This window comes from Martes martes, assembly GCF_963455335.1.
Source record: "Martes martes genome assembly, chromosome: 1".
NCBI classification, from domain to species: Eukaryota; Metazoa; Chordata; class Mammalia; order Carnivora; family Mustelidae; genus Martes; species Martes martes.
The window spans coordinates 144258948-144274381 of NC_137888.1; the positions used below are offsets into that span (position 1 = coordinate 144258948).

Below are 15434 nucleotides of genomic sequence, written 5' to 3' on the forward strand. Positions count from 1 at the left end.
TAATGATTACACTTGGAATAAAAGCCAAAACCAGGACCCGCCTGACTCCACCTGCTCCACCACTTCTCCACCTGCACCCCTGCCCCTCGTTTAATATACCTTCTTCTGGTTCCTCAAACACATAAAATTCTTTTCAGCTGGAGGCCTTTGTAGTTGTTTATTGATTCTATCTAGAACGTTTTTCCCTCAGACATCCACATGATATACTGTTTACCATTAGTCAGGTCTCGGCTTAAAAAAAAGACCTCGGAGAGCCCTAGCTGCATGCCCCAAATGAAACAGGCCACCCCCACCACCACCCACCTCGTCATTCTAGTATCTCACCCCTGTCTCTATTATAGAACTTGCCACATCTGTGACTCTCTCTTTATTTGTATACTCAGTTCTCTCTCATGAACCTGCTTTATTGTTTTCTTGGCACATCTCACTACCTGAAGTTTGCTAGGTATTAATTTGCTTGTTTATTCCCTGTCACTTGCCATTTGAGTATAAGCACCACCAGAGCAGGGAATTTCCCTGTCTTACATTTGCAATACCTAGAACTGTGCCTGGCACATAGTAATTGCTCAATAAATCTTGCTGAATAAATGAATGCCAAAAGTTAGGCAGATTGCTTACATATGAAAAAGTTCCTAAGGTTGTAATCTCTAGGTGATATTTACATTAGGTTAAAAATTGCTATATAGGGGCACCTGGGTGGCTCAGTGGATTAAGCCTCTGCCTTTGGCTTGGGTCGTGGTCTCAGGGTCCTGGGATTGAGGCCCGCATCGGGCTCTCTGCTCAGTGCGGAGCCTGCTTCCCCTCTCTCTCTGCCTGCCTCTCTACTTGTGATCTCTCTCTCTGTCAAATAAATAAATAAAATCTTCTTAAAAAATTGCTATAAAATATATGCTATAAGGAGATCTAAGAGAACATCCCACACTTCATATTTCTTAAAAATCAGAATTAAAGAAGATTCTTCATAATTTCTATATATTTTAGGGAAAAAACCCAGTATTCTCTATCTTTGCAACCGTTTTATTTTTATATAATAGCGAACAGTCCAACCACGAAATGACTTATTTTCCCATTGCTCCAAAGCTAATATGCTCTCATTATTTAATAAAAAGAGAAAACCATATACATTATTGTACATTCACGTAATTGATTTTTCACATGTAGGCACAACTATTGCAGAGTTGAATATTCACAGTATAATCATCATGCAATTTATATATTTATTCAGTATTATCCTTGGTAATTATTATTGAGCACTTTAATTTTCAATACTTAGATGCAAGTGTGTTCTTTGCAAATCCAACAAAGGCAAAATACTCACTAATAGAGTAAATTAACATAATGGACTCCATGAATTAAGCTAATGACTTGTTTCTAAGTCTGCAACACAAAAACCAATGAAATATAACAGATTTGAAAATTGCCACCTTCATCCCTGTTGACTGACAAAATCATGAGCACAATTCCATAATCACTTACTTCCAGCAATAGCTTGAATCCTTCTCTTTTCTTGATTTCTTCTACGAGGTACCTAAAAATGAAAGACACAATAATATTTATACCCCAACATCTAACAATTCCATGAGAACGAGTGAAACACAAAAACACTGTTATTTCAGAATGCAGAGATAAGGCTTAGAAATACAGGCTTAGAAATAAGGAAGGGCATGGGGATAGGGATAAACATGGATTTAGACAGATATCCCTGAACCCACAGCAGACCCCGAGGGCCCAAATAAAAGATACATCTTTTAGATGAGGTGACGTTTATCCCTCATGTTAGCATCAGACTTTAATCCCAGTATGAAAACCACCTAAAATAGATTGGAGATACATCTCTGACCACGTGGGTTTCACATTCATGTCCTCGATGGGGATTTAACACATGTACTTATATTACCTAGCTGGCTTTTGGTGTATAGTCTTACCCGTAAGCTCATTTAAGATCAAGGAAGCTCAACATTGTCTCTTCAGAGGGCAGAGGACAGAGGGCAAAAGGACTGATCATTAGCATCATGTTAAAAGTAAGTGGGCTGTGGCCATTGACAGAATGTCTATGAAGTCATCTCCAATGTCAGGGAAAAAAGAACTATCATGCCATAAACAAAAGGCACAGATACAGGAGATGCAGAATATGACCAAGGAAAGATGAAAATAACTTTGAAAACATAGAGTAAAGCAACATGGGCACCTCTCCCCTGGGCTTGGTTATAGTCTATATTAAAAGAGGAGCCTTTCAAAATAACTGGTTTTAAATTATTTGATCATGAACCTTGAAAGGTTCATAACCCTAGACCTAGTATTTCAGATTTGGGGGTAAAATGTAAGAAAATGATCAAGGGTACTGACAAAAATATACTTGCCAAAATATTTTTTTGTGATTTCATAAGTAACAGTGAAAGAAAGAAAGAAAGAAGGAAGGAAGAAAAGAAAGAAAGAAAAAACAACACCCAGGAATGAGGATTGGCTTTGAAAATTAGGATCCATTCATCATATGAAATTATGGTATAATTATCAGGAAAGGGCAACGGGGTAGCTCAGTTGGTTGAACATCTGACTCTTGATTATAGCTCAGGTCATGATTTCGGGTTGTAAGATCGAGCCCCGCACCAGGCTCTGCACTTAGCACAGAGACTACTTTAGATCTCTCTCTCTATATCTCCCTCTGCTCCTCCCTCCCTCTAAAAAATAAATAAAAATAAATCTTAAAAAAAATTACATGCAATATGATCATGTCACTAAACTATATTTATTAAATTAATATTTAAAGACAACAAAAATGTTTTTCTTGGGCCTCAATTTCAAGAAAACTGAAACAACACAATCTGCTTTTCTAACCACAAATGTTGTTTCAAAAGAATTAAGTAAAATCATGGATATATGTAATTCTACCTAAATCTATGTGTAAATATGTGTGCATGTATTTCATACAAAATAACCAGAAACAAGACTAAAATCCAGAAATTGGCAAATGGTAAAATAAAACATATTATAGCAACACAACGTCATACGACACAGCTATTAAAAAGAATGAATTACATCTACTTCAATTAAACTGCGGGGATGTTCATGATGTATTAGAAAGAGATGAAAGCAAGGTACTGAGAAATGTCAATAACATGATTTTGCTTTTTAAGAAACTATCAAAAAGAATGCAGAAGTAATTCTTATCCCTGTATCCATATATAGATAGAGAGATAGATAGATATCTCTATATCTATCTATCTATCTATACATCTCCATATATATCCTCCCCACAGAGTAAAGAATGGAAGGGTACACAATAAATTCCTAGTGTTCACCTGGGGAAGGGACATATAGAATACAATGGGGTAGTTAACAATTCTTTTCTTATATTTCTTTGCAAAGTTTCATAGATGTGGCTACTTGTGTAATTTTTTTAAAGATTTATTTATTTATTTATTTGACAGACAGAGATCACAAGTAGGCAGAGAGGCAGGCAGAGAGAGATGGGGGAAGCAGGCTCCCTGCTGAACAGAGATCCCCATGTGGGGGCTCGATCCCAGGACCTTGAGATCATGACCTGAGCCGAAGGTAGAGGCTTAACCCACGGAGCCACCCAGGTCCCCCTGTAATTTTTGAAAGGGAACTTAAAAAAGAAAAATGTAAAGCACAAATATAATAGTCGAATACAATCCCTGTCAATACAAGGAAAGCTTGGGAACCATATTTTTTCAGCTTCTCAGACACAAACACATACAGGCAATCTGTGAACTCCAAAGCAATACCATACCTCATCCTGAGGAAGCCTATGCTAATCCTGGACACCACGAGGCTATGGAAAAGCTTTGCACCTCCAGAAATCCTGGAACTGACTCTAAAAGATTCTAATTGTGCAGCTCATCAACTTTATGACTAGGCAAATTCCTTGGCTTCCCTGAGCCTGCCTCAGTTTCCTCCTGTATGCAATAGAGATGTGGGACTAGGTGAGTCAAATCCTTCCCCAACAGATGATGACTGTGGGAAACTTACACGAAAGTCTCTATTTAGGCTATTTCTGTCAATTTGGCGAGTGCTGCTCCCAAGAGAAAGGCATCCTAAAACGGAGCTGTATCATTTCAGTTAAAACTCTGCTTTTTGATACTTATGGGGACCCATGCTTTGTGTCAGGGCCATTGTCCCTACTGAAGCCACTCTCAGAGCGTAGAGTGTAACACTTCAGGTGAGTAGAGGTGATTCGGGTGAAGGGTTGCTATTATAACTACAATAAAAGGCTTACAACTATGCTCTATGCCAACCCATGTTCATAGGTCTCCCACATAAAAAAGTTCAATTGACAAATAAATGTGAACAATGCTGGGCATGCCAGTTCGATTATTTTTGTCTAAAATTAGTAGAGTACTTGGCTTAATTCATAAGGATGTTTATTTTTTTTTAAGATTTTATTTATTTATTTGACAGAGAGAGAGATCACAAGTAAGCATAGAGGCAGGCACAGAGAGGTGGAGGGAAGCAGGATCCCCTCTGAGCAGAGAGCCCAATGTGGGATCCATCCCAGGACCCGGAGACCATGACCCTGAGATCACTGGGTTCAAGGCAGAGGCCCAATCCACTGAGCCACCCAGGCACTCCACATAAGGATGTTTATTAAACTGGTTGGATAGTTCAATGCTGTCATCAAGAACCAGGCATTTCTACCATTTCAGCCCACCTTGCTCAGAGTGCTAATGACTTGCCTCATGTTCTCAAGATGGGTGCCATACTCCAAGCATCCCAGCCTTCAACGCATGTCCAAGAAGGAGGAAAAGGGGCTGGAGCAAAAGCCTTTCCTTTCCCTTTCTCTCTACTGAGGTAAGTGTATTTTCCCCAGAAGCCTTCAAAGAATTCTTCCTCAGTCTTCTGGACTGAGGCTGAGTCATATATTTACCCCTAAACTCATTACAGGCAATGGAGATTGGCTTAGACCACTGTTCCCAGCTATACTATTGCTATCTAAATAAAATCAAGGTTCTCTTTGTAAAAAAAAAAAAAAAAAAAAAGGGGGGGGGAGAATGGCTGTTGAGTGAATAATAAACAGTGTCTGCATGTTAAAAAATGTTAAAAACAAAGTTAAAAATGTTTATCTATTATAGGTCCCCTCAGGAAAGCTGTAGGCCTGAGAGAGAAATAGCATAGTAGTTAGCACTTTCCAAACATATTTGAGCATGGAAACATTTTTTGGAAGAACATTCATTAAGATCTTCTGGAAGTCTATTATCCCACAGAGAGCAGTTTTGGAGATGATAGCTGAGAAGTGCTTCTTCAATAAGGTACCTTCCTCTTCTTTTTTTTTTTTTTTTTTTTTTAAGATTTTGTTTATTTATTTATCAGAGAGAGAGAGTGAGTGCACAGGCAGACAGAGGGGCAGAGGGAGAAGCAGGCTCCCCTCTGAGCAAGGAGCCCGATGCGGGACTCAATCCCAGGACACTGGAACCATGACCTGAGCTGAAGGCAGCTGCCCAACCAACTGAGCCACCCAGGCGTCCCACCTCCCTCTCTTCTTAAATAAAAGTTTAAGTGCAAGGAGTTTGGGGGAGGGAATCCAATTAAGGTTTGAGTCACTTCTGCCCACATTCATAGGAATGATTTGTTCCTCACAATTTTTCTTTTCAATACATGAAAACAGACTAAAAGATAAAATACATTTCAAAAAGAAAAAAAAAAAAAAACCTCTTCTTATCTGATACAAACCAGAAAAAGATGTACATTTGAGTTTGGAGATATAATGCAGGAACCAGGAACCACTTCTACCAAAAGGCATCCAGGTAAATGGATTCAAAAAACAACAATAGCTTTTAAAAACTCATCACTTTGCTTCCTGCCAAGCTTCGCAAAAAGAGAGCAGGGAGGGCGAAAAAATTACACATTAGCAAGAATTTTCACCAATCCTACCGGGTACAAAAAAACTCATTGTATGAAGATTCTGGCTTGATTTTGAAGCAAACATTAATGCTAATTTTGTTCCCAAACACTTCCCTTTCCTTTGCTTACAAACAGGCTTCCAACCCCGAAGACTCTCAATTCTCTGATTTCTTCGGTAATTAGGTCTGTTTTTGCCTTTAATTTGTCCTTTTGTAGGATATTCTTTCCTTTCTGGAAGCAGCCTTTCCAGTTCCCTCCTCAGTTACTCGGAGTCTCCCTGGAACACTCCGGACCAACCTTCTCTCCCAGTCTCACCTTCTCATTTGAAATTTCTTTCTGATGCACGGAGCCTCCAGAACTCCTGAGAGGTTTCTCCATCTGCTTTCCGCATGCTCTGCATATATTAGAACATATTGCACGACTCGTGTGATTCATCACAGACACCTACATGCTATGATCTCCTGCAATTGTGGTTTTTGAAAAATTACCAATATAAAGATAAAATGAAAACACTGGCCCTTCCGTAGCCCTGTAGACTCCCCCTCTCCCGTCACCTAGAGAAATACACAAGCACGGAAGTGCCGTTGGGTAACCGTTCACCTTTTCCACACTGAAAACAGTAAATCCCTCAGTATTCATGCAAGTCGGTGAAATGAATGCCATCTGAGAGATTACAGAGATTGTGTGTCAAGGGACTAGATAAATGATACACTAGAGATCTAACCAAGTAGCCGAATGGGAATTCTTGAGCTGTTTGTTGTTGTTGAAAAGATTTACACACACGACTTTTCTCGGCTTACTTGAAAAATTACCTCTTATTGAATAACCATTTAACCCGAGGGCCATAGCAGAGGCCTACAAGCTGCCCCCGGCAACAGGTAGCCCTGGGCATTGGGAAACATTTTCAACTTTCCTAAGCAGATATCACGGGTACACGGTCACCTGCCTGGTGCCCGAGGTGGTTTTAAACCCCAGCCGTCTGCGTTTCAGTTATGCTTCATAATTGCCTGCTGTTTTTCAGTTCCCGGTGTCACTGGTTTTCAAACAACCCGAGGAGAAAGCAAGCTTTTAGTCATTAATATTTCTCGAGATAAGAGTTCTCTCAGCAATGGGAGTGATGAGGGTCAAATGGTAATTAGTAAAGGCTTTAGAGCTCTTCCAGGCACTAATTTCCCCCTTTTTTTTCTAGATTCTGACAACTTATTAAATAGGAATCTTTGTCCTTTAAAATCTGCTTTTGCGTTCCCAAGGGAAAAGAGCAAGATCTCTGATGGGGGATGGGGGTGGCAAACCATTATCCCATCAAACTCCAGTCCTTCAATCTTAAGGTCAATATACAAATTTCAAAACTAAGCTCCATTCAGACTCAGAAACATGGAAATACTGTTTCTAGGTAGTCAGAGCAATCTTTCCTGCAAGGTCAGTGGGGAAAGAGCTGCCCAGCCTGCCCAGTATTTGAGAGATCTGACAAAGGGTCTAGGGACGGGTGTCTTGGCTGTACAGGCTGCTGGTAATAGGTGCGCAGCTCAAATAGTAACACAACTCTCATGTGCGGCTTTACTTTGTTAATTCTTATCTGCTGAAGGAAAGTATACTCTTTGGAAACAAAACAATGTTAATTCTGAGATTGTAGACATTATGCCAGGTAGAGCCTTCTGGACACGGATGAGAACTGTTTTTCAAGTCAGTGGCCCAGAGTCAGCTCCTAGTGGAGCTTGAACTCTCAAGAGTCAGTGGTTTGAACTGATTACACCGGCTCACTTAATCAGTGGTGTTCCAGAGTTACTATGGACTGGCTAGTGAGAGCCCATTGTTAAATATTTAGGAATTTTGTAAATCAAAACTGTTGATACTGTGCAATTTTACACAGTGGGAATATTTACACCATGGGGACTGACAGATGTAACAAACTGGGGCTTCTGTGTCTTCCTCCTGAGAGCCAGTTTTCCAAGACACTGCCGTACATGGGCTCAAACAGAGTAGATCCCAGCTCTAAGAAAACATTTCTCTTTTTCTAAAGAGCAGAACCACAAACCAATTAGCCAATCTGAAAACAAATAAAATCATAAAAATACTTATGTTGCCAACTTGATATAGTTCTTAATCCTAGAGAAACTTTCTCTAAGTTTATAATTTCATATTCACTCCAAGTGGCATGTCTAAAAGGGCTCAGCCAAAAATAAAATAAAAATAGGGGCACCTGGGTGGCTCAGTTGGTTAAGCGTCTGACTCTAGATTTTGGCTCATTTCATTCTCTCAGGGTTGTGAGATTGAGCCCCACACCAGGCTCCGCACTGGGCATGAAGCCTGCTTAAAATTCTCTCTCTTTTTCCCTCTGCCCCACTCTTCCCACTCTCTGTCTTTCTGTTTCTCAGAAAGAAAGAAAGAAAGAAAGAAAGAAAGAAAGAAAGAAAGAAAGAAAGAAAGAAAGAAAGAAGAAAAAAGGAAAAGAAAAAGAAAAGGACTCAACGTTTACTTGGCATTGGGGGTAGGAGAACAGGATGACCTTGCCCACCCCCAGGAAGAGAGGGCTGGGTAATAAAAACTGTGAAAAGTTAAGGTAAAAAAAAACTATGATGAGTAATAGCGTGAAAGAGGAGGGATTATTTTTCCAAATATTTAGATATAGGTCACAGAGTCTGCAGTGATGCTTGCTGAAATGTTAATTCAATTCAATTCAACTTGACAAACATTTACAAACAATAAATGTTTGTTGAATTGAATTGAAGTGTTAACATTTATCCTCCTGTGATATTTCTCTGCAAAAATTAGAAAGTATCCTTAGACTATGAATTAAATTCTACCCTGAGATGAATGTTAACTTTATAACAAATATGATCATCAAATATTTATATCTAGTCTTCTTTCAAGACACCTGTCAATGAATTACTTAGCAGCTTAGATAAAATAATGCAGAGACTCTACCACACTTAAGGAGTATAAGAAAATACAAAAAAAGGAAACAGAGCTGTCTGAACTTTTATTTTAACTGAACAGAAACTATGAATAATTATGGTGGATAGTTTCATTTTTCTTACCATTGGGTAATTATCTCCCTAATTCTGATGGAAGTACACTAACCTTACTTCTAATAAAGGTATGTCCCTCACCTAGTTTCAGGATATTTTCCATAGGAGGAATTGACGTTGTCCAATGCCAAGGGATGGCATGTGACTGAGAGTGACCAGTGAGAGTAACACACTTCCCTGACAACAGTGACTGATGACAGATGGACATTTGGCTCATTCAGATATGAAAACTTTCTTTAGGATTGTTGGGAGAGGAGCACACTCTCATGTGGACCTTGCACTTGAACCTGAGATGACAGAAGCTAGAGATCTTACACTCCAGGTTGCCATCTTCCTCCATAGGAATAAACCAACATAAAAAAAAGCAACCCTGAAAGATGGAGAAAGATTGAGGCCTGGTGATATCGTTTAAGCCCCTAGATAAGTCATTCCAGAAGTCATCATTATACTAGCTTATAAGGAACGCGGCATAATAAAATACCTTTCTTTGTTCATAGTATCTTGAATTACTGTTTCTGTTGCTTACCACCTAAAGAATCCTAAATGATACAGTATTTATAGATTTTTTAAACTACTTTTTAAACCACAATCACTAGAATTGCCAACTTCTCTAACAATCTTCTGAAAGTACCAAAGCCTGCTCTTTACCTGTCCTTATATCCAAGCCATAATGAAAAAGAATAAAGGAAACCTCATTTGAAATGGACTCAGGAAGCCCTGAAGAATTTTCCAACAGGAAGAAGCCTATTTAACTACCACAGCAAATGGGAAGATTTTCTCTTTGTCTAGCAAAAGCCTCAGCCAATGAGAAGCCATCACTCTCTGTCTTATCCAAAGGACTGATGCCTAAACCAACCCCTCTGGATTTCCCCCTTTCCCCTTCATAAGCGAGCTCATCTCCTTTGCTCTCCTGACTTGCTTATGGTTTGCCGTAGTTTGCATGTCCCGAATAGCAATTCCTCTGCCATTCCCAAGTAAGCCCATTTTGCTCGTAAAAAACTGGCTGTATCATTTTCAAGTTCAATACCATGTAACTCTGCAGTTCTTCCTGCTAAAAGGCAGATTGCATTCCCTGCCTCTTGCAATGGAGGCTGGCCAGGTGATTTGCTTTGGCCATTGGAATGCCAAGAGATATGATACAATCAGACCTTCAAAGTCAGCTTGCATAATGGGGTTTGCCTTCTTGATCTTCTGTTATCTCCATCACAAGAACACATTCTGGCTTCCTGTCAATCCAAAGAAGAGGCAAAGCATGTGGGGAGTAGACGGCTCACCCCTACAGCCACCATAGTTTGGGATGAAGACCCTCCAGCCCACTTGCAGATGTCTGAGAATAAATAATTGCTGTTTTAAGATGCTGAGTTTTCAGACAGCTGTTGCATGGAGCACCCTTACAGCTCCCAGTCTGGAAAAAGAAAACGGTCTTCAATCTCTGAGGAGGGACTTCAGGATTTTGCCAGTGAAATGTGCACAGGAAGTATGAAGGAGAGAGAATCCAAACCAGAGACCAGAGTGGTCGTGCCTGCAGTGGTCAAGCAGGTAAGAAAAACCGAAACTCATGAAGCACGTAGCACAGGCCAGGCACTGTTCTTAGTGTTTTGCATATATCAATTCATTTAATCCTCATAACAACTATTTGAACGACACACCATTTGATCTCCATTTTACTGGGATGAAACTGGGGTACAGAGAGGTTCAGAAACTTGCCCAAGTCACCTCACTTGTAATTGGTAGAGCTAGGTTTTGAGTCCAGGTTGGCTGCAAATAACAAGAGGAAGTACAGGGAGTGCGGTTCTCTGGATGCCATCAACACATTCAGTGGTTTGTCACCATGTGGGATTGAGAGCGTTCTGATCCTTCGAGAGAAGCCAAAAATCCAGATTTTGACAAATCTCCCTATTTTTAAGTATTTTACATCTTTAAATGTTTGACTTTTTTTTTTTTTTAAACACTGAGAAGATTAAGCCTATGTAGTTCAGGCTCAACAGATCATATTTCAAACTAAATCTGTTGGCGGCCTGCCCATGTGCACCCACTGATCCACGCTTAGCGAAAGAGTCTTGTTTGGTTGGCAAGTGTCCACCACCTGTATCTTAAGGGCTTTTGTAATGTCTCAGAAAGTGGCTTCAAAAGCGTTGTCTCTAATGTTACAATGAGACAAGTAACCATAGCATTTCCATGTTGCCTTTACCTTCGCGTCTTTAGGCCAGCCCTGCGTTCTCACGCACCTGTTTCTCAAGTCTATGAAGTCACGTGATTTGAACTTGGTGCTCCCTCTGCCTGCACCATTCTTCTCCACTTTGTTTCCTGGGTCTTAGCTAGATTTCAGTTCCTCCAGGGCTTTTGCCAATGCCCCTCAAGAACACTAGGGAACCCTCCTGAGTGCTCCTGGAACACCATGTACCCACACTTATCAAAAACTGGTTCACTCGTATTTTAACATCTTTGCCACCTAAATATATCTCTTACTGGACTGGGATCCCAGTGGGTGGGTATAGGACTGCTTGGTTCACAATTGCTAACCTGTAGTAGGTACTGAGAAAACGTTCATTAGATGAACGGAGAAATGACAAAAGAAAGGACATGTACTGACTTTGCAAATGTTATTTCCATCAAGTCTTTCTGTTACAGATGTACACACACACACACACACACACACACACACACACACACAGGCAAGTACCTAGATAAAGCGAGTGCACGATTAACTCTCTCTTCAAGGCCTAATGTGCCCAGAGCCTTCCAGGTCATCCAGAACTTGAATGCATCTGGTCTCCTGCTGCATTGGATAGACTTGTCTCCTGTGTCGTAGCTGACATCATAGAATTTATCCTGCTGGAAGAGGTAAGATGCCTTGGCAGAGTAGCATTTCTTAAGAAGATCCTTTTGAAAAAAGAGAGAGAGAGGAAGAAAGAGAGAGAGAAAGGCTGTAAAACTGTCCATTTTTAGAAAACACTTGATTTTAAAAACGCACACCCACAAACAAAACCTGTAGGATGTTCTACCACCTTGTGCCAAAGCACCTGCTCTCACTCTGACAGCCCTGCATGGGAAGCAATATGTGTATATTAACTTTGAGACACACGTTACCTATTTTGTTTGGGGAAAAAAAACAGCCTCCAAGTTGAGAATGTCTAGTGCATCTTCCCAATCTTATTGATGAGTACTTGGAAGCTCGGAGGTGACCATGTCATCACCTGTACAATATCGAAGTGGATCAATTTCTCAAGATGAAAAAAATCTGTCTATAACCCTCTCAAGGCTCCATACTGGGAAAAAAATACCCAACATATTTTACATACTTTATATAATTTCATAGGTGAAATACTAGGCACTTGTAGGCCCTTCTTTTTAAGTCATATTCATATTAACAAGGCCAGAAGTGATAATAACCCAGCGAAAAAACCCTGAAGAAAGAGCTGTGGGGGCGCCTGGGTGGCTCAGTTGGTTGGGCGACTGCTTCGGCTCAGGTCACGATCCTGGAGTCCTGGGATCGAGTCCCCCATTGGGCTCCCTGCTCGGCGGGGAGTCTGCTTCTCCCACTGACCTTTCTCCTCTCATGCTCTCTCTCTCTCTCTCTCTCTAAAATAAATAAATAAAATCTTAAAAAAAAAAAAAAAAGAAAGAGCTGTGAAAGAGTTCAGTGAAAGCCAGCAAGTTATGACCACCACAAACATCACCCACAAATCCAAAGGTTTCTTTGGGTTGGTTTTACATGGGTTTTATTTGAAACCAAATTTAACTCACATTTACTGAGTGGTTACCTCTCTCTAAGCAGTAGGTGACAATTTACCCTGTTTATTACCATTTTAAATTCTTCACCTTGACCTCAAATTTTGCCTTCAGGGTCATCTGGTATTTACATATTCCCAGATTTCCCATCTCAAGCTATGCTTTACCTTCAACTTCTTCCCTGCCCATACCATTGTACTTTGCAGTCCCCAAAATGGTCTGAGCATCTTCATTGCTACAGAATACCTAGTAAAACCCTCTGCTTCCCCAATAGAACCAAACTACTCAAAGTCCCTTAACCACTAGATCATGCCCCATGTGTATCTCTGCTCATACCACTTGCTTGACCTTACCTCTATTTTAGTATAATATTTGACACATTCAAAAAACACATGCAGCATAATTACAAGTTCTGAAGTTTACTAAGACCGAACAAGGTCTATCCTCGTTATCTAGGTCTGCCCTTCTTTTGGGTCCCATCTCGAGTTATGCTTTCCCTTCAGTTTCTTTCCTGCCCTTCCCATTGGACTCACTTCTTCCTTTTATATTTGGCTGCATTTGCTGGCTTTGCTCTGTGCTTTCCCTACTCAGTATGCAGTCTGCATATATTCTCTCTTTGTGTAGCCAAGCAAGTCCTTGAGGGCAGGAATCATTTCCTATTTATGTCCATGTCCATAGAGTTTAACACGGTACTGGGCATTCAGGACCCTCCCTAAGCAATTATGGTGATGATGTGAGTCCCCATAATCCACATGTCCTCACATTCCCCTGACACGTAATGTGAACAGAAGAAACTTAGATATGTGAACTTCTCATTTGGAGCATTTTCTAAATCTTAACAATACAAAAGGATCAGTACTATACAGGAAGCCACAGAGAAACTCCCCGACGGTCACAGAGGTCCTAGAAAGTGATCTCTTCTGAACAGAGAAGGTATTCATTTGACTAACCAACTTAGTACCTTCCAAACGAAACCATGCATTTGCTGTCTTAATAGTAACATTGTTATAGGTGGATACCAATCTGGATATAATGTGTGCCATTACCAGAAAGCATGATTTTATGTTATGTAAAAAAGTATAGACCAACTATAATCAAGAACTCCAAAACCCCATTCATCCAGGTTCCAAAATAAATAGTATATAAAAATAATAACCAAAGGAATACTAGAAGTCTTCAGTCTTGCTCTGATGGATATTGTTGGTAGACACAGGGGAAGAATAGATTGCTCTCATCTGAACATTAAGGTATAAAGAGCCCCTTTCTCTTTAATCTCTACTTTCATTCTACCAGTAATCCTCAGCTCTGATCACAGCTGCCACCACTGCATCTCCCTACCCTCAAAGGTCAGACAATTTGGTTATTGTTTCCATAGCAACTGCAGCCTGACCATATATTATAACATTAAAAGGCCACTGCATACATTTTAAGGACAAAGCACACACACCATCTTCTACTTGCATCATGACTATAAATTTACTTTCATCAACCACGAAAGACTCAAAAAAAAGTCCCCCGCGCAGATGAACTTTGGACATTTCTTGAGCAAGTTTCAGTGCTTCACGCTAGTGATTGAAAAGGAAAGGAAGCCCATCCATTATCAGGAGACAAATTGCATCATCATAGGCAAATGGAGAAGAGAAGAGCCAAAAAAGCATACAGCAGAATGAGTGATTGTCCTCCAGTCATGACACCATCAATTTCATTACACTGAAAAATCCTCCTGCCTTGGGAAGGCTTCATAAAGAGCAACTGGAGGCTTGGGATTTACTTTATCGAAAATAAATGAAAACTTTCACCAGAAAGTTCCTGCTTTGCATTTTAGTTTGTATCCTTGTATTAAAATGGATGAGATGTCTTTAGTTTTAAGATACACTTCCACTAAGAGAAGATGTTCGGCTCTCCAGAGAAAAGAACATTTTGGAATAAGTAGAGTGAAAGTTAATGTTTTTGAAAATAATTAGTCATTATTGTACCATCAAAGAGAAGCACCGTGTTTATCTTGCTCATCTTTATAATCTTAATGCTAGCAGGACAATAAATACTGGTTACATGATTTCCAGAGACATAGATGCAATGAGAATACCAATTGCTTTATACTGTGATATCATCTCAAACAGTTTTCAGGAATTAGTAGTTATTGTACTAGTACTCACACAGTGGCAAGTAAAGGAAATGCAATCAAAGTAGCTTAAGTAGAAAGGGGAAGATTTTATAGGCTCATATATTTAAAACTGCAACATGGCGAGCTTTAGTTAATTACCCAAGATCAGGTAGCTTTTATGTGGTGGGGCTGGGTTTCAAACCAAGGCTGCTGGGATGAAGGGCATGAACTCTGTATCCATGACATTTCGGTCTTTCTACAGCAGACCCTTAAATACATGTCATTAAGAATCCTCAGAGAGGCAGGTGAGACGGAAGATGGCCCATCAAGGACACATTGAACTGGAGATCAAAACAACTATAGTCCTGTTGCTGACCCATAAATATGACTTCTGTCCTACTAGTGGTGGCATCTTGTCTACAGCATTTTGATATTTTTCTGAATATCAAATGAAACATGGTGATATTTAATGGCATCACTTCAAGTACAGAATGAGCCATTAGGTTGCATATTTTTCTTATTGAGATGAGTCAAGCCATTTTTTATTTCCACAGGCTACATCAAATTCTGCTTTCTCTTTCCTAGGAGTCAGCGATTACGTGGGGCTCCTTTAAGCCCTCACTCCTTGCAATCCTGTTTTTTAGCTTAGCCAAAGAAATAGCTTACCCCAAATTATTCCCATTCAGCTCTTTCCATATCCTGTCCCATAT

The 15434-nt window shown here is 40.0% G+C and overlaps 1 protein-coding gene across 2 annotated transcripts in view; it reads right to left on the minus strand.

Moving 5' to 3' along the window:
- GADL1 (glutamate decarboxylase like 1) overlaps positions 1-15434 on the minus strand; it is a 166640-nt gene that overhangs the window by 63593 nt on the left and 87613 nt on the right. For both annotated transcript variants that reach the window (XM_080824250.1, XM_080824251.1), the window contains 2 exons: positions 11572-11771; positions 1477-1528 (listed from right to left, as the gene is read on the minus strand). In XM_080824250.1, coding sequence (XP_080680376.1) covers positions 1477-1528; positions 11572-11771 — 252 coding nt within the window. The remainder of the gene's footprint in view (positions 1-1476; positions 1529-11571; positions 11772-15434) is intronic.